Consider the following 25,000-nt stretch of genomic DNA (forward strand, 5'->3'; position numbering starts at 1 on the left):
CGAATCAGTTTAGCATGGCGAACATGAAAAAAATTCCATAAGAGCTGCCAGTGCTAATATACTCTTTGAAATGAACACAGACATTTTGAATAAAATCTAACAATAAGCAATCCGTAACAAGTACCATTACAGGCACAGGCGGAGATGGGGTTATATATATGTATAAAAAAAGAGCAGTTTTCTTGAGCATTGAGAAAGAACGAATCGTTAGCTAAAAGAAGAAATCAAGTCAAATAAAATATCTATAGCTTAGCCAATGGTCATATGCAGGGAAACGAAGAACAATGATAAAAAAAAAGTACAAAACAAAAATAAATCAAAAGTCCACCAGCCACGTTCTACAAAAAGATTTAGAATAAAAAAAAGTAAAAAAAAAAACGAACAAAGCGGTTGGAGAGCCGAAGGGAGATTAAAAACACACAACGGTTAATTTGCCGAAAGAAAAAGTTCGCATTCGCGATCAAAGGGAATCGTAGCCGGACGATTTGAATGAGCTAGTGACACTGAAGAGTCGGTCTTATGCAAAGCCTTTTAAAAAGGGGTGGGGGAATGGAACGGCGGGGTACATGGGGAAGGGGTGGGGAGGGGAGTGATGTGTGGATAGGGGAGGGCGTAGTTATAGGGTGGTGGGGAGGAGAGGAGTGGCGGTTGGTCATATTGTCAAGGTATGGAACACATGGAAGTGAAGTGTAAGGGGTGAATATTAGCTAGGGACATCGCTGATATTCGAGTAAGGGGTTTTGGGAGTTGTATGGGTGGGGGAGTGGAAGAGAAGGCGCCATTGGGGTGAGGCAGGAAAGGGTAGGTAGAAGACTAAAGGAGTTTTAGAGCCCTTTCTCGTGATGTACAGAGACAGACGAACAGAGTCGACCACATAGACAATTATAGAAAGGCATACAGACACAGACAGGTGGTAGACAGGGTCCGTTCGAGTAGACAGGCAGAAGGGGTTGTTGACAGAACAGAAATTAGGAAAAAAAAAAATGACATTTTAAATGTGTGAGGATCAACTGTGTTAATAAAAGGAAGCATAATGCGTAACTGAATGCACACCAGACGAGAAGAAATAGACCTATGATTTTATATATATATACGGATATAGATTTGTAATCATTTAAGTAGAACCAACAGCCAAAAAATGTCACAAGCAATGGAGCGGTTTGAAGACCATACACATGCACGCACGCACACAAACATACATGCATAGATACGTACATACATACTTACATACTCCCTACTAACATCTAAATATGGCATCAATGGGGACACCCAGATATTTGTTCGTAAAATAGATGAATGACATTTTAACATTCTTTTCCCTCCAACGTCAGTTTTAATGAAACAAATCTCAAAGACAGCTCGGGCTGGTGCTTGCATTGTATGTTTGTGCGTATGTCTGTGTTTCTGGCTGCACTGTGCCTGCACCTGTGAGCATTTTTTTGAGTGTGTTCGTATGTGTGTACGTGTATGTATGTATGTGTGTGTGTAAGTGGTCTCAAATGATGTCAGTACCAGAGTGCCCCATTAACCTTTCGGAGAAGAAAATACATCCTGGTCTCTACTACCACTCGGGAGTGTGCAACGGTTAAAAAGAATATCTATTTTTGCTTCAACTGGGAGGGGAGGGGGCGGGGGGAATAACATCTTTGACACACGCAAGATGTGGAATGTTATCTATCTAAAAGAACACAATCTGAGCTTTTTTTTAATATATATATATAAAATTCTGCAGATATAGCATATGTATCCTTATCAGTATTAACAGGTGTCTCTTCTATATGGTTTCCTTATTTCGGAAAAAAAAAAAATCCACTCGATGTCTCGAAGCTAGACGACATTAGACTTGGGATGTTGAACATTTCAAGACGTCGTGTGGGGGTTTGGGGGTTGGAGGATGGGGAGGGGACAGGTTGCCCTCCTACTACCATTTATGTACAGGCGATGGTCGGTCTAAGTGATCCTACACTTCTCTCTTCATTTTGGGCGACTTTTCGGTTTTTCAAGGTCGAGGGACACTTACTTATTTTTGTCCTCATTACCCTCGGGGTTACGTGTAGTAGTATCACAAAAACACCACGAAAAAACAACCTACGGCTGATGAGTAGTAGCATTCCATTTTGCAACGAATGAGACTAGGAAAAACACTGGCCTATATATATACACATTCTCAGAAATCTCTGTTTGTTTATTCATTGTAGGTTCTGTCGAGATATCAAAATACCTATCATCAGTTCACCTCAGAAAAGGACAAGTCTTCTGTTTTATTATTATTTTTTTCTGTTTCTCTTTTCGTTGAGCATCGAATACCTCTGTATATTCGTTTTCCTTCTTGTTTCTTGTTTCTCCCTCCCTGATTTGGTCGCATGGGAGGTTCGTGCGAGAGCTGATGTTTCCGTTAACGAGTGTGTTCAGAGTCCGTAAGTACTGGCCTTATCGTGAAGGTAGCTCACTCCCTCCCACAGGGAGCGTCTGTGAAGAGGGGCGTGCGTGAAGGCAAAAACAATCAGTGCATATAAAAAGTGACAGACTTGAATGCTGTTCAAAAAGGGGACCTGCTGCAGCAGACAAACCAGAAGGAGAAGCCTAGTACCATTATGGAGACTCATAGTACAATTATTCATCAATGAATGACTTCGATTAATGGCTCAGAAATAGATAACCGTCACTTCTAGATTCAATAAGTACAGGCCTTTGGATGGTTACAGGCTTATTGTGGACAGTCAAGTTGGGTTTATAGATGCTTATACAGACGTTGCTAGAGTAGGCTGCTGCTTCTGAAACTTATTTATTTACATAATAAATGCTTGAATATAATAACTATTTACTCGTCAACTTTTTTTCTAGTTTAGCAGAACTGGGTTGATTTCACATAGCTAAACAACCACTAAATGCCAACCACAATTTTGGAAAATCTTTTGATGTTTGCAAGAGCCTAAAGTAGCATACATTCATGATCACTGTTTGAGAAAGCCATCAGTTCAGGAGACATACAGAGAGAGAGAGAGAGAGGAGAGAGAGAGAGAGAGAGAGAGAGAATTTCTCCTAATATTAGAAGGCCTTAATCTCCTCTGGTTTGTGAGAGAAAGTACTTCCAAACAGTGTTGAGTATTTACAGTACATTGTCGGTGATTATCATATCAATATTATTATCGATGCCATAGAAACATTTTCGGCCCTGACGAAAACGCTATTAATCAGATAGAAATAAAATGGCAGCTCTCTTATTAATTTCTCGAAGCAAATTTAATCACTGTTATTTTGTTTATTTCCCATTTCTTCTTCTTGATATTGCTGACAATGAAGGCTTGAGGTGCTGGGGCTATCACGTGGAGGAAGGCGGCACGAAAGCCTTTGGAGGGGACAGCGGGTTCCTCTTGTTTCTTCCTTGTTCCCTCTCCTCAGGCCGTCGGAACCACCTTTTCAGAAAAAGAGAGCCTCCTCCGGGGCGTTTGAAATATAGAGAGAGTGTGAGAGGAAACAGACGAGCGAAGAGAGAAAGAAAGAAAGGGACAAGAAAAGAAGTTTCAGTGAGTAGGACTAGGGCGAGTATTTCAAAGGCTGATGACAGAAGTGATGATCAGATAGATACTCCTTCTTGATCCTCCTCCATGATTTTCTCTTTACATGTTCATCATGAGGACGGCCATAGAAGTCATGAAGTAGAGGGTCAGGCCGACCTTCTTCATGCTGGCTGAGTCAGCGCCGCTCGCGCCAGAGACCAAGACCTGAAAAATAAGATCAACTATGAGGATTTTGGCCATTTTTTTGCAGCCTGCGGCCTGGGCACGTCTATTTTAAGATGGACCATGAGTATTTTGGCGATTTCTTGCAGCCTACGCCTTGACACGTTTATTCATTAGCGAAAATGAATTATTGCATCATATTTACAAACTACAATTCAGTCTACTGAGACTTGCATTCAGAGGCCATACATAGACTTAACGCGTCAGATAAACAGTTAATTCCACATGGTTAAATTCTTCACATTTATAATGATCACAAAGATGAAAATCAAGGTAAAAGAAGGGGGGAGGGGAGGAGGAGGACTATAATGAAGGGTAAAATTGACTGCCACCGGAGTCTTTCTTACCTTGCGGTTGTTGAGGGCTTGTGGTGGACGGAAGTTGTTGATCATGCTGCCTCCGTGGTCGTCCCTCAAAGAACGGAAAGCGCGCATCTGGGGACAAACAAGACGAAAGGGCTCGTTAGGGGACGAGATGGCAAACGAGTCTCTTCATTCGTTGAAATGATGAGCCCAGAGGGTCAAAATGTTTGTGGTAGATTGCTGTACCTTCTATAGGTCTAATTCTAGTTTGTGAGTCTAGGCTATCTCTTTATCAGCACTTACCTTGTTTTGTTTTTTTTTTGCGCTCTCTCTCTCTCTCTCTCTCTCTCTCTCTCTCTCTCTCTCTCACACACACAACACACACACACACACAAATTAGGAACCACTAACAAATACCTTGATATGCTGAACGCAACAAACTTCTTATTTTTTTAACAAAAGGTAACACTCACCTAATGAAGTGTAGTTCAAATGCGCGCGAGCGTGCCGAAAGGTAAACGAGGAGGTTAATAAAACACTTATTGACATAACGTTTTATGTTTGTTATGATTCAAGCAGTTCCCTCAACGGTTACACTACCTGATCCAGGAAACAAAGATGGCTGTTTATGTTATAGGCCTAGTTTAGGGAATAAAAGAGGTATATCGTCTGGCTGACAGAATAGTCGAGATTTTTCTAGTAAACTAACTATTTACGTTCGTGTAAAGGACAGTCTAGCCGAGTTGTCCCAAACCCAAGAGACATTTTTATGCTAAGACAAAAATCAGGGGAAAAATGAGTGATTGGAAGCAGTGTTTTCATTGATTTTTTTACCCGCCCACCGGAGTGATTGATTTTTTTTTTTTTTGGTCAAAGGGGAAAAGTACGTCATTTCCGTTATCAGTAAACGAATAAGCATGGTTAAACGTTTTTCCATTGAAAAAAAAAATCACTCGGTCTAGTTCTAATTGAAGGCAGTTGGATGTGCATGTGACAACTGACATTCTTTTCAATGTTTCGAAACCTGTTAGACGTATCAGAGAGCGCTCTCCATGTAGTACTGAACTGAGGCCCTAATATTTCAAAGAGAAAATAGAAAGAAGAAGAAGGGAAAAAAAAGGCGTGGAAGGTATAGATAGAATCGCATAGCATGGTTTAACAAAGGCACATTGTCATAAAAATTATACTGGGTTGGCAGACGTTGCCATATTTCACATCTTCATTTACCAGAGGGATAAAACAGCTACAACAAATGCTACTAAATTCATAGAGAGAGAGAGAGAGAGAGAGAGAGAGAGAGGAGGCGGGGGAGGGATTATAACTTACAAAAATGCTACTAGAGGTAGAACACGGTCAGCAATTACAAATGCTAGTACATTGAGAGAGAGAGAGAGAGAGAGAGAGAGAGAGAGAGAGAGAGAGCGGGGGGGGGGGATGGGGCATGATTATAAAATCTGACAAAGCAAAGAGCATTAAACATGAGCACAGCCAACAGAAAACGAGGCATTATGTAGCTGAGCCTAACATTCCCTTGCAATACGAACCCGCCTACATATTCGTTTTACTTATGGGAAGAGTGCTATGACCTCCCTTCGTTTAAAGGCCGATGCCATGGGCAACCGCATGCCCTATCAAGCCCAGGCTCAAAGGAAAGAAGAAAATGGAATATCCCAGACATATAGGAAGGTATTTAGAAGCTATTTAAAGCCTATTTCAATGAGAGGGATAAATAAGGGATTTATTGGCTCGCAAGAAATTACAAAAGAAAATCCCAAGAAAGTGGATGTCCCAAGAAAGTGGATGTTATATATATATATATATATATATATATATATATATATATATTATATATATGTGTGTGTGTGTGTGTGTGTGTGTGTGTGTGTGTGTGTGTGTGTGTGTGTGTGTGTGTGTTATTTTTCAGCCATTAAATGCCATCTTTGATTCCTGCATCAGATAATCAAAACTACCGATCAAGATTACCTTTTATAATTATATATATTTTTATATATATAAATATATATATTATATATGTATAGTATAAATATGTATATTTATATATATACACACACAAGTTACATTGACAAAGAAAATAATGTTAACATAAGCTTGATATATGATTTCAATAAACTATATCCATTTGTAACAATGAGAAGAAACACCTCCAGAATCCTTGCACGAATATGACACTGCACAGTCATATTATTGACACCGAGAGAAAGACTACTACTGTGGGGAGACGAGTGAAAATATGGTGAAACTTGGTAAACACGTTTCGCCATTTACAGGAAAGTGTCATGGAATCAGTTCGCCGGAATAAGGAAAAAGTAAGATCCTTATTTATACTATTCGTTTTCGTTAAGACTAAAATATATAATAATAATAATAAGCTGTTGAGCGTATTTGGAGGCGAGATGGAACTCGAGTGGGGGAAAATGTGACAAGAATAATACAGGGTGTCCATAAAGTCCCAGTACCATTATAAGTATTTATTGATCAGCATGGTACTGGGACTTTATGGACACCCTGTATCTATATACATACGACTGTGAAACGTATAGCTACAGCTGCATAGGGGTGTGTGTATGAATTACTTGTATGTGTGTATCCATATGTAGGAACGTGTCAGTGCTAGAGTTTGTCTATATATATACATATGTATACATGTTGTTTTATGTATATACTTTATATATAAATTATATATACATAAATGTGTGTATGCATATTTACTTATATATATATATATATATATATATATATATATATATATATATACACAGTACATATATATAATTTGTCTACATGAATAGTAACAATTGCATTTGTGTAAACATCTACAAAAATTATTACCTCTGTGTACATGTATGATTTCACATTTGTGTGTGTGTGTATTTGGATGCAGGTAATACAAATGCATACATGCTTGTTGATACATACACAACGGCAGAAGTGGATTTGCATGAGAAGGTCTCCAAATTCCAATGATTTTCCAGTAACGGTGAGATAAATGGTTTAAGACTGTTTGTTATGAATAGATTAAGTTGTTTATGTTTTGCTTTATTTAAAAAAATGAATTCACACCTACTACGTATACCCAGATATTGCAACGAATCGTATTAGCTTCTCTGTTTGTTTTATTATTATTATTATTATTATTATTATTATTATTATTATTATTATTATTATTATTATTATTATTATTATTATTTGTTTCACCGTTATTTGTAGAAAGGACACCCGTGAGTTTGTGTGTTGGTTTGGTTTTGGAGGTTATCAATTCTATATTATTTTTCACACAAAAAAAAGGGAAAAGAGATAATGTTAAATGTTAGTTTTCAGAGGTTAGGCCTACTGGTTAATGCTAATGTGCCGTTGGATATTTCACCCCCTGATTTTGTTAACCTGTTTTAACGCATTTATCATCCAAACTCCTTTAATCTAACAACAGAATACAATACCTATATTCAAGGAGTCAAAAGAGATAATATATCTTAATTTCCTTATATAAACATTGGAAAATTAACATATTTTATCAAATATATATAAAATAAACATTATTTGATTAAACATCCTTATTTCGAACAAAAAATTCTTAATACATAAAAAAATGACACGATTAAACATATGCATTTCCGAACATAAACATTCATATTGGACATGACAGGATTACATATTCACATCGGGAGAAAAACATTCATATGACAAAAAGAAAAAAAGAAAAAAAATGGACACAATACATGGATGGTTTCTCTGAGCTTGGACTTAAAATCTATAATAATCAGCATTGCAGGTCTTTCTTGCAATGAGGATTCCAAATGTGTTTTTTTTTTCTTCCAAATGTGTTTTTTTTTCTTCCAAATGTGTTTTTTTTTCTTCCAAATGTGTTTTTTTTCTTCCAAATGTGTTTTTTTTCTTCCAAATGTGTTTTTTTCTTCCAAATGTGTTTTTTTTCCTTCGACATTTTAGGAATGTTGGTTGACCCTTCAAATAATTTTTGTTCATTATTTTGTTTTGATGGCTTTTTTGTATTGGGAAGATGCTAGTTGACCCTTTAAGTGACCCTTTAAGTAATTAATTTTTTCATTTATTGCCTTGTGTTGGGCCGCTAATTCAAAAGAACAAGAACAAGAACAAGAAGGAAGGAAAGACGATGAGACAGGAGGTAGTGAAAGGGGTAATGATGAAGAGATTACAAAGATGAGGAGATGATGAACAAAAGAGAGGAAATAGAATTAATGAGAAGATTAAGACAAAAATAAATGAGAGAGGAAAAGTCAACAGAAGGCTCGATGAAAGAGTATTAAAGTGATGACTGATGGTTATTTATTGATGCGGATGGTGAGGATTATGATGACGATGAAGATTATGATGATGATGATGGTGAAGATTATGGTGATGATGATGGTGAGCAGAAAACGCCATCTACAAAGAACAAAGAAAGGGACTGAGAAATCCAAAACTGTAAATATGGAGGAAAGAATAATAATAGAAAAATTTCAATATTCCAGTTACAAAGGTCAGAATCTGGAGGAAATAAAATTCAATAAAATGAAAATATGAGGAGGAGTGAATATGGACTTTAAAAAACTACGATTTGTTTTGAAGGAAACACTATTGATGTAAACACAAAAGAGATTTGATTTCTTGAAAGAAAACACAAAGTATGCGATCTTTGTTTTGCACTACTCTGCGTTATATATATATATATATATATATATATATATATATATATATTATATATAATAATATATATATATATATATATAATATATATATATATATATATATATATATATATATATATATATATATATATATAATATATATATATATATATATATATATATATTTAACTTAAACAAATTAAGGAAACTACGGTGTAAACTTAGAAGATATTTGATAACTTGAAATTAAACAAAATTTACGGTCTAAGGCCGCACTACACTACATCTATGTATATATATTATATATATATGTATATATATATATATATATATATATATATATATATATATATATATATATATACTATATCGTATTTATATTTAATTTATGAAACGGTTAGTTTTGAATTAAACTCTACGGTCTTAAACACAAAGTAAATCTGATTTCTTAAACCGTAAGGACGAAAGTCCTTAGTTCTTAGTGCAAGCAATGACTCTTCTGGGAGCGTATCTGTTCCTGGCGTAGAGCTTGCGGCCCGCCAGAGGCTGCAGTGGGCGGTAGTTGTTGACGAGTGTGTCCAGATCGTCATCGTGGAGACTCCTGAAGTCATGCAGCTGAAATAACCAGAAATAATTGAGTCTTGTTTAGTCTCTCATAGATCTAAAAGCATTTTATGATTAGTTTTTTTTTTCATGTATTTCACTCCTTTAGTTTTTTTTTCATGTATTTCACTCCTTTGATCAATATCTGTCATATATCATGGACTTGCGAGTGTGTTCGTGTACGCTGATGCTCATGCATTCACAAATGTTGAGCCACAAATATCTTTTAATATGTAGTTCCTTATGCCACAGAATAACTTGCACCCAAGGGCAATTGTATTTGACAGGTGCCTCGTCACTAGTGGGAGCCACTGCTTGGTTTAGACACAGTGATGTACAGCGACTTTGACCACTGAGCCTCTTGATGGCTCAGTGGTCAGCGTCACTGTACACTTTATAAACCAGGCATCGGTTCGAATCCCACTGGTGATGAAACACTTATCAGTTGTTACTCCCCTTGGGTGTAAGATATTTCAGAGAACCGGATATATGAAAAGATATTTGTGGCTTAATATTTATAAATATAAAAAGAATGTCACGATGCATTTAAAAAAATAGTATTCAAGCACAAGTACAGATTATAATATACGTATATGTATATAAATATGTATATATATGTATATGTATAAATATAATTATGTAGATTCCTAAAATTGATTTGTGCACAAGCAAATGTACTTATGTATGTATGTATGTATGTATGTATGTATGTAGTATGTATGTATTGAGATTGTACTGTATTTGTAATGTGTGTATGTGACGAAAGATAGGGAAGTTATGTAAGTTATGGGAATAGATACGACTCAATGAAAAACAAGATAGCAAGTTATGGACAAATGAAAAGCTGGGCTTATATATCTATTGCTTAGGTAGTTTATATATATACAAATTATAGGAGCAGGGATACTTTACCTTTACTCATTTAACTTTTGCAATGTATTAAGTCTTTAAGTCTTAAAACAATTATAGGATTATATTTGGATATTAAATTAACTGACTGACTCTTCTAACAGACATAGACAGCTAAATAAAATTGCAGGTTACATTTGTCAAGATAATAAGGTTTTAAAACCACAAATTAGATGTCTGTATTGAACGAAGTATATGGATATACTTCAAGGTAAAATTTTACAAAACTCAATTGACGGGAAATAAATAAAGCAGTGAATCTAATCTTCCCTTGGGGAAAATGCTACTGGCCAAAGATAGCAGGTAACAGAACACATGCCAGGTAAGAAAATAAACAAAAGAAAAATATAACCAGTACCATGCAACGGGGTAGCCACGCAGAGCATGCAAAACAACAGTTGAGGTCAAAATAAATCTTGCATCGTGGTCAGTTATTGGTAAGTGGCAGTACACAAGGCACGAATGGCGTTAGTTGGGTTCGTATGGGTCACTGCAAGGTACTATTAGTATTTCGTGTCCTTCGTCGGTGGCACTGGCTCCAAACCTTATTTTTGGGTATTAGGCATTTTTTTCTTACACACGCTAGAAGACTGGGTCTTTGATATTTAAAAAAAAAAAAATGATTAGGTACCCTCTGAAAAGAATAGGGCATGTCCTGACGTTGTACACGATCAGGGAACACTGTCCTGGCTTTTGAAGGCCTAACTAGGGTAATGTGAGTGTTTGGGTACAAAAAAAAATTTACTTTTCTTGATGATCTGGACCGGTCTTTTAACACCAGGAAGAACTGTCCTCCTTATTAGGGCTTGGGGTAATTTTTTTTTTTTTTTTTTTGGACTAATTTGTTACAAAATAGGGTATTCGTGTCACCGGATGCCAATTTATTTGGGATGGGTAAGAGGACCAGGGCATCCCCAATCACAATCATCCTTTGAGACCAGGTAACACCATCCCCTACACAGGATTTCGTTTTGGACTTGAGGGTTTTTCGACTGGGAAGGCGCCCTGTGAAGGTTACGACATTTCAGGATAAACTTTAAGGTTAGGAGCTTCTGCCAAAGTCACGGGGTTAAGGGTAATAGGCTTTTGGTTGGGGGGGGGGGGGGTGGTGGTTTGGTGTCTTAGTTGTCATAGCATAAACATTCAGTAAGTGATTACCATTCTTTTTTTTTTCTTACTTACCCAGGTGTGTAACACTTTTTCTTCCCCTCTCTGGTTGTGTCAAGTTCCTTCCCCGGAGGTCCCGTCGAAACTTTTATAGTTTTTTTTCTGACGTGTCCAGTGATCTTGTTTTCAGTCAGTTTTGGCTGTTGTTCACTAATTCATTTATTTAATTCTTTTTTTGTAGCCGCCACCGTTTACTAAATTGCTATAGTCGTCTTTCAATCTAAGGCGCTAGATTTTGAGAACAGATTTGTTTTTGGCGATTTCGTAACCAACGGTCATCATCGCGCGAAGAAAGTTCTTGGCGCGATTTGCAGTATTAACCTTCAGTTAAAGCGTCGTTTCACTTATTGTAAGTTTTTATTTAAATAGAAATCTTATTGGTTTATTGTTACTCGAAACACAAAAGCAGTTAATGGTGTCGCGAAGACAAGTTAAAAACAGAACACGTAAAATTAGTCGCAAACTGCAAAGACGTCGTGTCGGTAGTGGCTTTTCTTGAGTATATGGCATCGGCACAATAAACAAGGAAACGAAACAAGGAAACGAAACAAGAAAACAACACAGAAACAAATACTTCAGAGATATAAAAATCCGCCACCGTTAACACAATTTTAAGCCGCTTAGATCCTGAAGAGACCTTTTAATTCTGAAAGCATTTAATAAGAAACCTTTATGAAAACATGATATATATTTTAGATCTAATTCTAGAAAACAAAATAACAGATAAGAGGAACCTTGTTTCCCGTCTACTCACACAATAAGCATTTGTCCAACACCTTGCACACAACATGAAACAATAAAGTGACAGACTACTAGACTACTATAATCTATAACTATGATTTGGAACTATTATAGACCTAATATCTAAGAATATTTTAGTGATAAAAATAAATATTTTCACCTACACGCTGTGCAACACAACTCACCAAAATAGTGCAGTGGAAAAGCCAAACAGATAAATATATTCTTTATGAAGTGAAGTTTGGGGTTGCTCTTTCGAGCAAGAGCCCGCTCTGGCAAGAGGCCAGTTCAATGCAACAAAAGAAAAATAAAGTTTTTCGATTTTTTAAATGTTCAATTTCTTCTTTTCATCAGGTCTGACAAAGATAGTGATAATAAGCTGTCCTTTCCGGCACTATCTGATTTTATTTATTTATTTATTTATTTAATTTATTATTTTCACCGTGACTTCTTTCAAGGGACTGCTTATTAAATAGTGATACGCAGGAGAAATGACTACTTTTTTCAATACTAGTGTAAGTAAGTACATATCCTTTTAATTGTTACTGTACTATGAAAGTCCTGTTGTTTGTTACCTCAAAAGAAAGTCGTGACTGCTATCATTACCATTATTATGATTGTTACAGCGAAGAAAGTTTCTGGTCTATTCTCCCACCTCTCTTGCCATCTATTAACCTTTCTTCAACCCTCGAATTTTACCACCCAAGAAACCCTCCCTCCCTGCCTGACGAAAGGCCCACTCACCTGCTTCTCAGAGACTGGGATGGCGTTGGCGAAGACTGTCCAGGTGACAACCTCGTTGCAGGTTGGGGTGGTTAGAGAGCCCTCGTAGCGGTAGAACTTCTCCAGGTTGTTGGGCAAGAAGGCACGGAGTGGGTAGCTGGCAGCTACGTTGGCGAACATACCTGTGGTGGACGGACTTTTATAGCCTAGTGTGTTCGGTAACGGTAATACTTTTAGAAGGGAGGTTTCTATGAAAAACCTGCTTCTTTGGAACCGGGTTTTATGGCATTCGTTTATGGAAAACGTGGTTTTTGGCCTAAACTTTTATGCCCTTATAAGGCCTTAATGTAACCCTACTTGTCCTGATTGTAGAGCTGTAGTACTTGAATAACACCAGACCACAGGACTTGGGTGTGAGGTGCAGCTTATTTGCCTTAAGCAGCCTAGCCTTCTATATCATGCATTAGGTGTCAATGTTCAACTAGACAAATTTATAGGCCACGAATCTCTAAAATTTTGTAGCCTAAACAGACGGGTCATACCACCAAGTTTTGATCTTAGACCAGTAAATTTATTAGCCATGGGGCTCTGAAACAAAGTAACATAAGTACATATGCAAAAGACCCTTTTTTGTTATCTAAAATTACGCTTCGAATCTTTAATCAATGAACTGATGAGGTTATAAGGCACTGAAATAATGTGGCTTGCAATTCAAAAGATTAGCTTTTAAGGCATAGTTGGGCAACTGACTGACAATAAGGCCCTCAGTCAGCCTAAGCTGCAGTAACAAAGGGCTACTCTTTCCATTTGAATATAGGAACTTACTGTGTCATCAGACACAAAAACAACCTATAGGTCTTCATGAGCACATGACTAAATAGTACGGTGTAACTGTTTAACTGGCGGGCATAAAGACAGGATTATTCCAACCTACAGGGTTATATGACTTAACTTTAGATTTGTCACTAAGTAAAACGCGTCAAAAGCAGCAGCAGTTTTGGCATTCTGACTTATATAAAATTAACATGACAAAGTTTCACAATACATCAAGAACGGATACGAAAGAGGTCACGTGGGCTCTCACCTGATTCAGTGATATTTGTGAGAGTGGACACAAGAGGAGTAAGGGCAGGGTTGTCAGTTTCAGAGACCTCCAGCATAACGCCCAATACAGCCAAACCGTCGCCCTTGGAGACAGCGTTGGCCAGGCTTCCGTAAGAGCCCTTGTAGTGGACCATGTGGAGTTCCATGGGGTACCTGTGAACGTAAAACACAGCTCTAGCTTTTGCATTTGCAGTGAAAGACTTCAGTAACAAAGGGGACACTCGATAAAATGTAACTCCTGAATTCACAGTGAAGGACTTCGGTAACAAAGGAGTAACATGGCAGAATGTAACTACTCTCTTTTACATTGTGAAAGACTTCAGCGACAAATAAGAAACATAGCATAATGTAACTTTTAAATTTGCTGAGGAAGACATCGGTAACAAAAGAGAAACATGGCAAAATGTAACTCTTTTACATTTGCAGTGAAGGACTTTAGCAACAAAAAAGAAACAGGAAAAAATGTAACATATTCAGCAACAAACGAGAAACGGGAAAAAATGTAACATATTCAGCAACAAACGAGAAACATGACAAAATGTAACTGTTTTCCATTTGCAGTGAAAGAAACATGACAAAACGTAGCTCTGGCTTTTAACATGTATTATAAGCCTTTAGAAACAAGGTGTCAACTCTGTAAATGTTTGATGTCCTCTTCGGTAGAATTTTACTCAAGTGACAGCCGAGGGTGGTACCGAGATCAGGCACTGTTATCTTTAACAAGGAAAGACTGATGATGAACATCTTACCTGACGCCATCGATGGTGTGCTCAGAGCCCAAGCTGGAATCGCCTCCCCAGTGGAAGTGGAACTGGGCAAAGATGTATTCACCCTTGAGACCTCCTTGGGTAACTCTAGGAGCTGCAGGCGCGTCTATCTCTACAACAGCTGCAGGAATAGTAAGAGCAGAAAATTGCTTTCAGAACACTAAGAATACCATGGAAAAACTGTTCTAATTTTCAAAAAAACTTTTATAATTCTTTTGAGTTTTCAAATTTACATCAAAACAGGTGATAAAGGTGTGACTTTTACACCTCAGAAGGTAATTCCTTTACTAATATGCTATTTCTCGCCATCTCTGCCTGGCTAACAACTGCTCTGAAAGTGGACAAAGGCCACTTTGAAGAGTCATTGTAGCTTCTACATGGATATGAACCTAGTTAAGTAGTTGTTTAAATATTTTGAAAAGTAAATAGGTAACATTTAATAGTAAGAAATAACCCACTAATCTCTGACTACAAAAGCATTTAGTTGCTGCTAAAAAAAAATAACAAAGCCATACCAGAATGCCCATTATTCTTGACTCTCATGCTGGTCGGTGGTTGGTCGAAATTCTTCAGAGTGAAAGGCTTCCAGTACTCGGTTTTGACGTTTCCAGTTTCGATGTTGATGGGGGACTGCCTCTTTCCAGCACACGTCGTGAACATGGATCCCCAGTTGACGGGGCCTGTTGTTGTCGGAGGAAAGAAAATAATCAACAGGAAGTTCACCTGAATGACAAGATGTCAGCGTTCGTGAGGGTAGAAGAGCACTCGATAACTTTATTGGAAAGTGATGTTCAAGAACTTTGTTGGAGGAAAGGGAATTTTATGAGAACATCCAACAACTTTTTGGAGGAAAGGGAATTTTATGAGAACATCCAACAACTTCTTGGAGGAAAGGGAATTTTATGAGAACATCCAACAACTTCTTGGAGGAAAGGGAATTTTATGAGAACATCCAAAACTTTTTGGAGAAAAGGGAATTTTATTGAGAAACATTCCAACAACTTTTTGGAAGAAAAGGAGAATTTTATGAAAACATCCAAACAACTTTTTGGAGAAAGGGAATTTTATGAGAAAACATCCAACAACTTTTTGGGGAAGGGAATTTTATGAGAACATCCAACCAACTTTTTGGAGGAAAGGGAAATTTTTATTGAGAAGCCAACAACTTTTTTGGAGAAAGGGAATTTTATTTTAGAGAACATCCAAGACAACTTTTTGGAGGAAGAGAATTTATGAGAACATCCAACAAAACTTTTTGGAGGAAAGGAAATTTATGAGAAACATCCAAACAACTTTTTGGAGGGAAAGAAAATTTTATGAAACATCCAACAAACTTTTTGGAGGAAAGGAAAATTTATGAGAACATCCAAACAACTTTTTGGAGGAAGGGAATTTATGGAACAGTTCCAAACAAGCTTTTTGGAGCGAAAAGGAAATTTTATGAGAACATCCAACAACTTTTTGGAGGAAAGGGAATTTTATGAGAACATCCAACAACTTTTTGGAGGAAAGGGAATTTTATGAGAACAGCCAACAACTTTTTGGAGGAAAGGGAATTTTATGAGAACATCCAACAACTTTTTGGAGGAAAGAGAATTTTATGAGAAACATCCAACAAACTTTTTGGAGGAAAAGGGAAATTCTTAGAACACAACAAACTTTTTGGAGGAAAGAGAATTTTATGAGAACATCCAACAACTTTTTGGAGGAAAGGAAATTTTATGAGAACATCCAACAACTTTTTGGAGGAAAGGGAATTTTATGGGAACATCCAACAACTTTTTGGAGGAAAGGAAATTTTATGAGGAACATTCCAACAACTTTTTGGAGGAAAGGGAATTTTATGGGAACATCCAACAACTTTTTGGAGGAAAGGGAATTTATGAGAACATCCAACAACTTCTTGGAGGAAAGGGAATTTTAATGGAATATTCAACAACTTGGAGAAAATGAATTTTATTATAATATTCAACAAGGTCGTGGGAAGAGTGAATTTCACATAATTTTCAACTAGTTCTTATGGGGAAGAAGTAAATTTTATGAGATTATTTGTTGAAATGTGATTTTGCTCTTGAATGCTCAGCAAGAAAAAAAAAAGGGAAAATGTTTTTTATAATCTACAACAAAGTGATTTTGCAGAATACCCATCTTACGGAAAAAAAATTTTCCTTACATAATCTGCAACTCGATGGATAAGAATTGTCCAAGAATAAATCACCAAAAATGTAATAAGTAAATGTTCTCAAATCAAATGAATCACCAACAGAAATGTGAAAAATGGAGTAACTCTTCAACCACTGTTTCAAAACTATACATGTAATTTGGTGATGCCACATTTATGCCATGAAGTTAACTAATATACAACTGGGCTGGAATTCCAAAGAATTCCAGAGGAGAAGCTACGAAAGATAACTAGTTCAGTTGCTTTATAAACTAATACTGAAAACTAACCGTGTTGTCCAGTGTAAGTCCATGCTGGCGCGCCATCGCCACCCGCTAAGACATCTGGAATAAAAATGAAAGAAATGATTAGACTTATATGTTGGAAACTTAACTCTTATTTTAAGGCCAGTCACAACCTCATGTTAAAAACAGAATATTGAGTAAGACATCCGGAATAGAAATCCAAAATTATTATAGTACTATTGGCTAGTTAAAACTGCATGTGAAATAATTGTTATTAAGAGCATTGCGGTTAAGTAACGATAGATGCAAATTAACTTCAAAAAACATGAAAACAGAACTATGGTAGACTGAAAACAGTCAGATACAGCAATGCATTATGTACCTACGTAAGGCCTGTAGAAATACAAGTGTTTGTATTTACAGGCTACAAATGTGCGTTTAAATTTATCTGTATGGTAAGAAGATAAGTCTGCATACAAGGATCTGATAGACCAATAAGGAACGTGTCCTCAGTCATGGAGGAGCTCAATCAAGCAGAGGACGAGGATTTATGAGCCTACCTAGGGGGAGAGCAACGTGTGGAGGGAGAAGGGAAGTTCTGGGGGGAGGGGAGGGGAGGGGTGGGGGACGACTCAGGGCCAGGTATCAGGTGGGCAGTGGAGAAACAATGGTATGAGTAACGCGAGAAACGTACTCACTTTACCGCTATTATGTGACATTGGCGCTTCTCCCCCCCAATCAATAGAGACATGTCTTCGCGAAATTGGGCTTCTGCCTTCGAAGGCTCCTGGTTCCTTTTTTGCCGCGAGGGTGGGGCCGGTGTAAGGGGGGTGATCAATGGCTTTAAAATGCATATTGTGCCTTCTTCTGTCCGCAACATTATACAGAAAGAGGCGCAAAAACCGTATTCAAAACGGATCTAGACAAAGTGCTCGTTTTTCTTTCAGCTGTCCATATTTGTCTCTTTCCAGTATGTGTTTAACATCTATTGCCAGTTATTTTATGCGGTTTTCTTCTTCTTTTGAAAGAGAGAGAGAGAGAGAGGAGAGAGAGAGAGAGAGAGAGAGAACTGTCTCAAATACAAGCAATCTAACGTGAGGTCAGTTTTACTGGGGCGGCGCCGCGCAGTCCAACCCGATGCTATGATATCCCGTCCCAAGACAAGGCATCAATCAGCCTCCATCGTCGGCGCATAATTCAGGGTTATGTTTTATTTGACACGAGTACCTCTCTGAAGCCTTGCTTGACATTTCACCCTCTTGACTCGGGCGATGAGATCTGCTTGCAATAGAAGGCGTCATTTTAAGAATGGTTGAACGGTACCGGATTATACTGGATCTGATTACGTTTGGCTCACGTACGTAGTTCGGTCTATTGCCTGATTATTATCGGTTCGGTTTGAACCGGTTGTTTCTTAGACATTGCCTTGCAGAGATCTTGAGAGACGCGGAGTTGAGTTAGTTCGGCGGCTTGTTTGTTGTATTGGTCGATTCTTGGCTTTTTTGAGTAAAAACCCGCTCGTTTAGAATAAATCGGATTCATGATTGATCTTGAAAGCTGCGAAGTTTATTTCTTGATTTTTATTCTATTTATTCTATTGCATGATTACGGGATATGGTTTATATTATATTTCTCTTAAACTAGGCTGGTTTAAAATAATCTTTTGTACTGTTTAGTTGATAAACTCTGCAGAAGTTATTTCTAAGGAAGTTTGAGTGCTTAGCATAGATTTGTAAGCCTGGGCTAGATAACGGTTAAAGATTCGCAGCCCACTCGACTTCTTAAAAAATAGGTAAATAAAATAATGTCAGATAAACAGACGTATCAGCCATTGGAAGAAAAACACACAGACAAGCAGGAATGCAGAGAGAGAGAGAGAGAGAGAGAGAGAGAGAGAGAGAGAGGAGAAGATTGTTATTGTGCTTGTAAGTCAGTTTTTTAGTTATACCAGACAGCATGGGACTACATCAAAGTTAACTGCTTATTAAATTCAAAGAACGTTGGGACACAGGCCAAAGTTACATGTCTAGCCCAGGCCTGATGGATCAGAAATGAATAAATGGAAGAATGGAAAACATTGCAAAAAACATTTTGCAGAGCGATAATTGTTGAATGAGAGCTAGATCAGTAATTCTGATGTCTTCGTCACCAAGAAATAATGTTTTGATGAAAGTGTTTAGTCTAAATGATTATATTTAATGACTAAACTATTTAGTGTTACTTCGGATATCACTGCATTCTTTTCAATATAGAGTTTCATGAAAGATCATTACCTTTTTCATTGCCTACAAAAACATATATATATAAAAAAAAATTCTGTACTGTACCCCCAAATAAACATTTAAAAACCTCGAAGAGCCCTCGCATAGGACAAGTAAACAAAGACCTCAAAACAAACAAACACACACACACACACACACACACACACACACACACAAGCAGTCATGAGAGATCACGTAGCAAGGTTCGGGCCCACTTTGTCAGCCAAAATGTCTTCGCGCCTTTCTGAATGTGACTCGCCGGGTGGAATCCAGCCCCGAGGTCCTTCGGGAGGGGCCAGCCACACCTATCGAGTGCCAAGGGAGAGAGAGAGAGAGAGAGAGAGAGAGAGAGAGAGAGGATGTAAGGGTAGCAGGTTGGAGGAGGAGGAGGAAGAGGAACGCTTCAAGGCCTAAGATATTATATAAGTGGAAAGCCAATAGAAGGGTTGGAGTGCTCTTTTCCTTAATGTTTGTCGAAGCCTGCAGAATACGATACCGATATTTAGACCTACGTATACACAAATCTGTTTATTTCCAATTCCATGTGAACCACGGCACATTTTTGTTATATTTTTACTCACCAATTTTTGTATTTGTTTTGCACTAGGAATGACCAAAAGTAGCTGTATTATTATTTTTGTTGTTGTTGTTGTTGTTGTTGTTGAGAAATTTACAATTTCGTGAAAAACTGTTTTATGATAAAAAAAATTCACAATTTTATAAATTTATTCTATATCTAAAAGATCAAAGACTTTCGAACACAACGATTAATAGATTTGTGAAATTTTGTCATACATTATTATTATTATTATTATTATTATTATTATTATTATTATATTATTATTATTATTATTATTATTATTTTATTATTAGTATGATTTTCATTATTGTTATTATTTTAAACGCCAAACATTGGTAGATAACAAGCCAGAAATGTCATTATCTTGTTAAGCAAGCTTACATAGAATATTGTTAAAGAGCAAGGTGAGAATATAATGATAATAATAATAATGATAATAATAATACTATCCTTTATTTCAACTCATGGCCATACAATACACACAGTTTAGTCACACGAGAGAAGGTATAAAACAGTAATTGGTCAATCTCAAACAGTAGCAATAACGGTACTCATAATAATTGTAATGACAATACTGATATAATAATAAAATTAAGTAAAGTGATAACACGAAATTCATAACCCTACAATATAACCGCCATAATTAAAACCGTAAGTTTTACGATGCTTCTTTTTTGATAGAAAGAAAACTGGAGATAACTATCAAGAGTTTCATTGACCTAGTATCACGGACCAAATCAGGTCAGCAGCGTGAGTGACCTTGTTCTAATTTCCTCACTGTTAGGTCCAGTTGGTCAAAATCGTATCCCATTCATTTCACAATAGCTTCTGTTTTCTGAAGCAACGCACAGTTGCAGCTCCCGAAATACGCCTAAGGCCATACGAGGTCACTTGGGAAAGTGACCGCTAAGATTTGTAATTATTATTTGGAATATTTTTTTTTTTTTAACAATAGGGTGTGTCGTTTCAACTAATTTTTTTTTTACGCCTATCGATGATTATCTTGGAATGAAATTGTGTGATGGAAATGAAATAATCATGGATATGTATATTACATATTGAAAATAAATAGATATACATTATTTATGCTTGCACGAGTCAGAAGTAATTTCTGGTACAAATTTGCTTCTGTCAAACTTTCGTTTATGTTGGGTGGTAGAGTCCAGAGGTCCTCTGACTCTCTACCACACCATGGAACAAGTCCTGGCCTTAGCGTAAGGCCCATGCTGGCATAAGGCTGTGTTAAACGCAGATGTCTGTTTATTTGATCACAACATGCGTCATTAAATTGACATAGTTGGATCAATCAAACTTTGTAGATATATATATACATATATATATATATATATATATATATATATATATATATATATATATATATATATATATATATATATATATATATATATATATATATATATATATATATATATATATATGTATATACATACGTATATATAAATATATTTATGCAGAAATATATTATTGGAAATAAAATAATATGATGAGAACGACATATATTCACAGAAAGAAAAGAATTTACTTAAAAAACAAAAATGCCAAGTGAGGTTACAGATCCTCCATTCGGCTTTTCTTCTTCTTCTTCTTCTTCTTCTTCTTCTTCTTCTTTGGGAGTATTGAAAGGACGAGATGAATTTCATCATTTCCGTCGACTCGGCAATTTTTTTTTTTTTTTTTTTTGGGGGGGGGAGGGTGAGGGAGGGGCGTTTCGTCATGTTTTAATTTGAGATTGGGTCACGAAAAGAAGCCGCCGTGATGAAGGGATTGATAATGATCACTAAGAAATAAAGATATTTGTAAAGAATAAAATGCGCTAATCTAAAGAAAATAGGTGAATGAAAATAAAGTTCACATAAATGGACTATGTACTCTTCTTCTTTTCTTCTCCCTGTCGATGAATAGAAGTGGATAGAAACTTGATGGCGGATGTATGAGACAGAGAGAGAGAGAGAGAGAGAGAGAGAGAGAGAGAGAGAGAGACGAGAGAAATGAAGTCAAAACGTAACCTATGTCTTTTATAATTTTCTCTTTTTCTTTTCCATTTTCCAACCAAAGGAAATGAATAGGATACAAAGTCGAGCAGTGGACACAGGAGAAGCCGGAGAGAGAGAGAGAGAAGAGATAGAGAGAGAGAGAAAATGAAGTCAAAAACGACCTTAGTCTTTTTTATAATTTCTCTTTTTCTTTTCCAACCCCAAAGGATGAATAGGATAACAAAGTCGAGCACTGGACCAGGAGAGCCGGTAGAGAGAGAGAGAGAGAGAGAGAGAGAGAGAGAGAGAGAGAGAGAGAGTATAATCCCTAAAATAAAAATTAAGTCAAAACAAAACCTGTCCTTTATCTTTTCCACTTTTTCTCTCCCACAAAGAAGAGTGGACAGGATAGAAGGAGGAAAGGCGGACGCAGGGGACGCAGAGAGAGAGAGAGAGAGAGAAGAGAGAGAGAGAGAGAGAGAGAGAAGATGAAGGGTGGGGGGGCGTTTTGGAAACAAGGCTGGGGGGATGGGTAGGAGGAGGGCGAAGAGGAACGGCGGGGGGGGGGGGGTGGGGGGGGGGGGGGGGGGGTTTGTTGAAAGGATCTTGATGGATTAGGAGCGAACAAGCTTGCAAGATCTCTCAAGGCGGGTTGTTGGGTCTCATTAAAAGCAAATGACAGGATGACTGACATCGGGAGAAAGCAGCCCAGACCGACGTTTAAGATTGATAAGGGTCCTCCTGAAAAATAGGGAGAGAGAGAGAGAGAGAAGAGAGAGAGAGAACGAGAGAGAGAGAGAGAGAGAGAGAGAGAGATGAGGATGTTTACGAGCTGGAAATTTAATAACGATTAAGACCAATAGAGGTAGGTAAGGATTGTGTGTGTGTGTGTGTGTGTGTGTGTAGGTGTGTGCGTGTGTGAGAGAGAGAGAGAGAGAGAGAGAGGACGGTTATGAGTGGAAAATGTAATAAGCGATTAAGATGAATAGAGGTATGTAATTATTAGAGAGAGAGAAAGAGAGAAGATTATGTTTCCGAGTGGACAATTTTATAAGCTTAAGATTCCTAGAGGAAGGCAAATATTGAGAGAGAGAGAGAGAGAGAGAGAGAGAGAGAGAGAGAGTTGGGAGTGAGGGGACCGGGGAATGTTTTTGAGTGGAAAATGTAATAAGTGAATGAGATGATCAGAGGTAGGTGAAGATTGGCACACACACATACACACACACAGAGAGAGAGAGAGAGAGAGAGAGAGAGAGAGAGGATAAATAATAACAACTTTAAGTAATAGGACACAGCCATAACAGGAGCACTTACAAAAACCGGAGCCGAAATAACGATAATAACAAAATTGAACAGGACAACCGAAGACCGAAATGACATACCAGAGGACTGATTCCCAAGAAGAATAAAAAACGAATAAAAGAAGGAGAAGAGAAGAGAAGAAGAAGAGTAGAAAAGAAAAGGTAGTGACTGATCCGCCCATTCAGTGTCGCATCTCATCATTCTTAGCCTCATCATCACACTCACCCCTCGACTCTCTCTCTCTCTCTCTCTCTCTCTCTATTTTCTTCTTCTTGTTTATTTTATCGCGCGTCCCGTTTATGTTTTCTATCAATATTTCCTCTCTCTCTCTCTCTCTCTCTCTCTCTCTCTCTTTCTTCTGTATTTTATGTTGCACCCCATTTTTATTTTCCACCAACATTCCCATCCCCCACTCTCTCTCTCTCTCTCTCTCTCTCTCTCTCTCTTCATATTTATGCTTCTGTACCCTTAACCAGACAGAAACATTTTGTCCTATTTGGAAACTCTCGGTAAATGTATAATGACAGCATTTTCTTTATTTTTTCTTCATTCTTTTATCAATAAATCGATGTATCCGATTTCCACCAAACCTTATAAAATCACAAACACTTTGTATATCCACATCACCAACACCAGTAGACACAAACTCAAAGGTAGGGAAACAGACAGACGTAGAAATAAATAGCAGGAGATACTTGAAAGAAATAAAAAATCAGTATGAGACATCGGTCATATTTTTGCAAGAAAAAAAAAAAAAAATACAAAATGGGAACTCAGACAGATAACAAGTAGAAAGTTATCAGTTTTAAGGGAAAATAGGTTAAATATACCAAAATTTGAAGGAAAATTGTCTATATAGGTAGGATAATACAACAGATGAATATGTTTAACAACGAGGATGTTTAGCCACACACACGCGTGTATGTATCTTATTCTATATATATATATATATTATATATATATATATTATATTATATATAGGTATTTCTCTCTGTCACGCTATATTACGTAATAATTCATATTATACTCATATATATATCTATCTTTCTCTCTGTTCTCTCTATATATTATCTTATTAATATATATCTATAATGTATTATATATATATACTAAATATATAATAAACTCGGTGTGAAATATTCTAATGATTCAATGAACACTTAATAATCAAATAAATATATTCATGATTAAGTAAATGAATAAAGTAAGAATTGAATAATGAAACCAAAAAGGGCAAATGTAAATATATTAACGAACTAAGAATGTGAAATAAAGTATTCGCTGAATAAATACTCCATCAATAAAATGAATAACTTGAAAAGCACCAGAAAGGAAATTACCTAATGTTAATGAGCACGCTACGCCAAATCCGCTCATTCACTGAATAAATAGATTCACAACCGTAGAAATACAGATGGCTCGCGGGGTGTCACCTTGGCACCAGTGGCCACATATAATGATAATCTCATCTCGGGGCGATGCGTTATGGCACCTCTGGGCCGGACCTCTTAGCCCCGAACATAGTACCCCGGGGACCATTACGCTTAGCAAAAGCTAGATATTACGGCCACAAAAAAAAGAAAAAAGGGAAGAAAAAGGGAATTTTTTTCTTGGATGTTTTGTGTGCGTGTGTTTTTCTGAAGCAGTTATCGATGATCTATTATATCTATGTGGCTATACATACACATTATATATATATATATATATATATATATATATATATATATATATATA

The 25,000-nt window shown here is 36.9% G+C and overlaps 1 protein-coding gene across 2 annotated transcripts in view; it reads right to left on the reverse strand.

Moving 5' to 3' along the window:
• Nucleotides 1–1,748: 1,748 nt before the first annotated feature.
• LOC135223496 (carbonic anhydrase 2-like) overlaps nt 1,749–25,000 on the reverse strand; it is a 271,740-nt gene continuing 248,488 nt past the window's right edge. Inside the window, exons 2-8 of one of the 2 annotated variants that reach the window (XM_064261938.1) lie at nt 17,175–17,228; nt 15,239–15,403; nt 14,706–14,844; nt 13,937–14,109; nt 12,874–13,034; nt 4,091–4,177; nt 1,749–3,725 (exon numbers count right to left, since the gene is read on the reverse strand). In XM_064261938.1, the coding sequence (XP_064118008.1) occupies nt 3,621–3,725; nt 4,091–4,177; nt 12,874–13,034; nt 13,937–14,109; nt 14,706–14,844; nt 15,239–15,403; nt 17,175–17,228 (884 nt within the window). In that variant the 3' untranslated portion in view covers nt 1,749–3,620. Of the gene's footprint in view, nt 3,726–4,090; nt 4,178–9,134; nt 9,325–12,873; nt 13,035–13,936; nt 14,110–14,705; nt 14,845–15,238; nt 15,404–17,174; nt 17,229–25,000 lie in introns of those variants that run through there. The other variant, XM_064261939.1, reaches the window with a different exon arrangement.

The sequence above is a fragment of the Macrobrachium nipponense genome, chromosome 10 (genome assembly GCF_015104395.2).
Source record: "Macrobrachium nipponense isolate FS-2020 chromosome 10, ASM1510439v2, whole genome shotgun sequence".
Lineage (NCBI taxonomy): Eukaryota > Metazoa > Arthropoda > Malacostraca > Decapoda > Palaemonidae > Macrobrachium > Macrobrachium nipponense.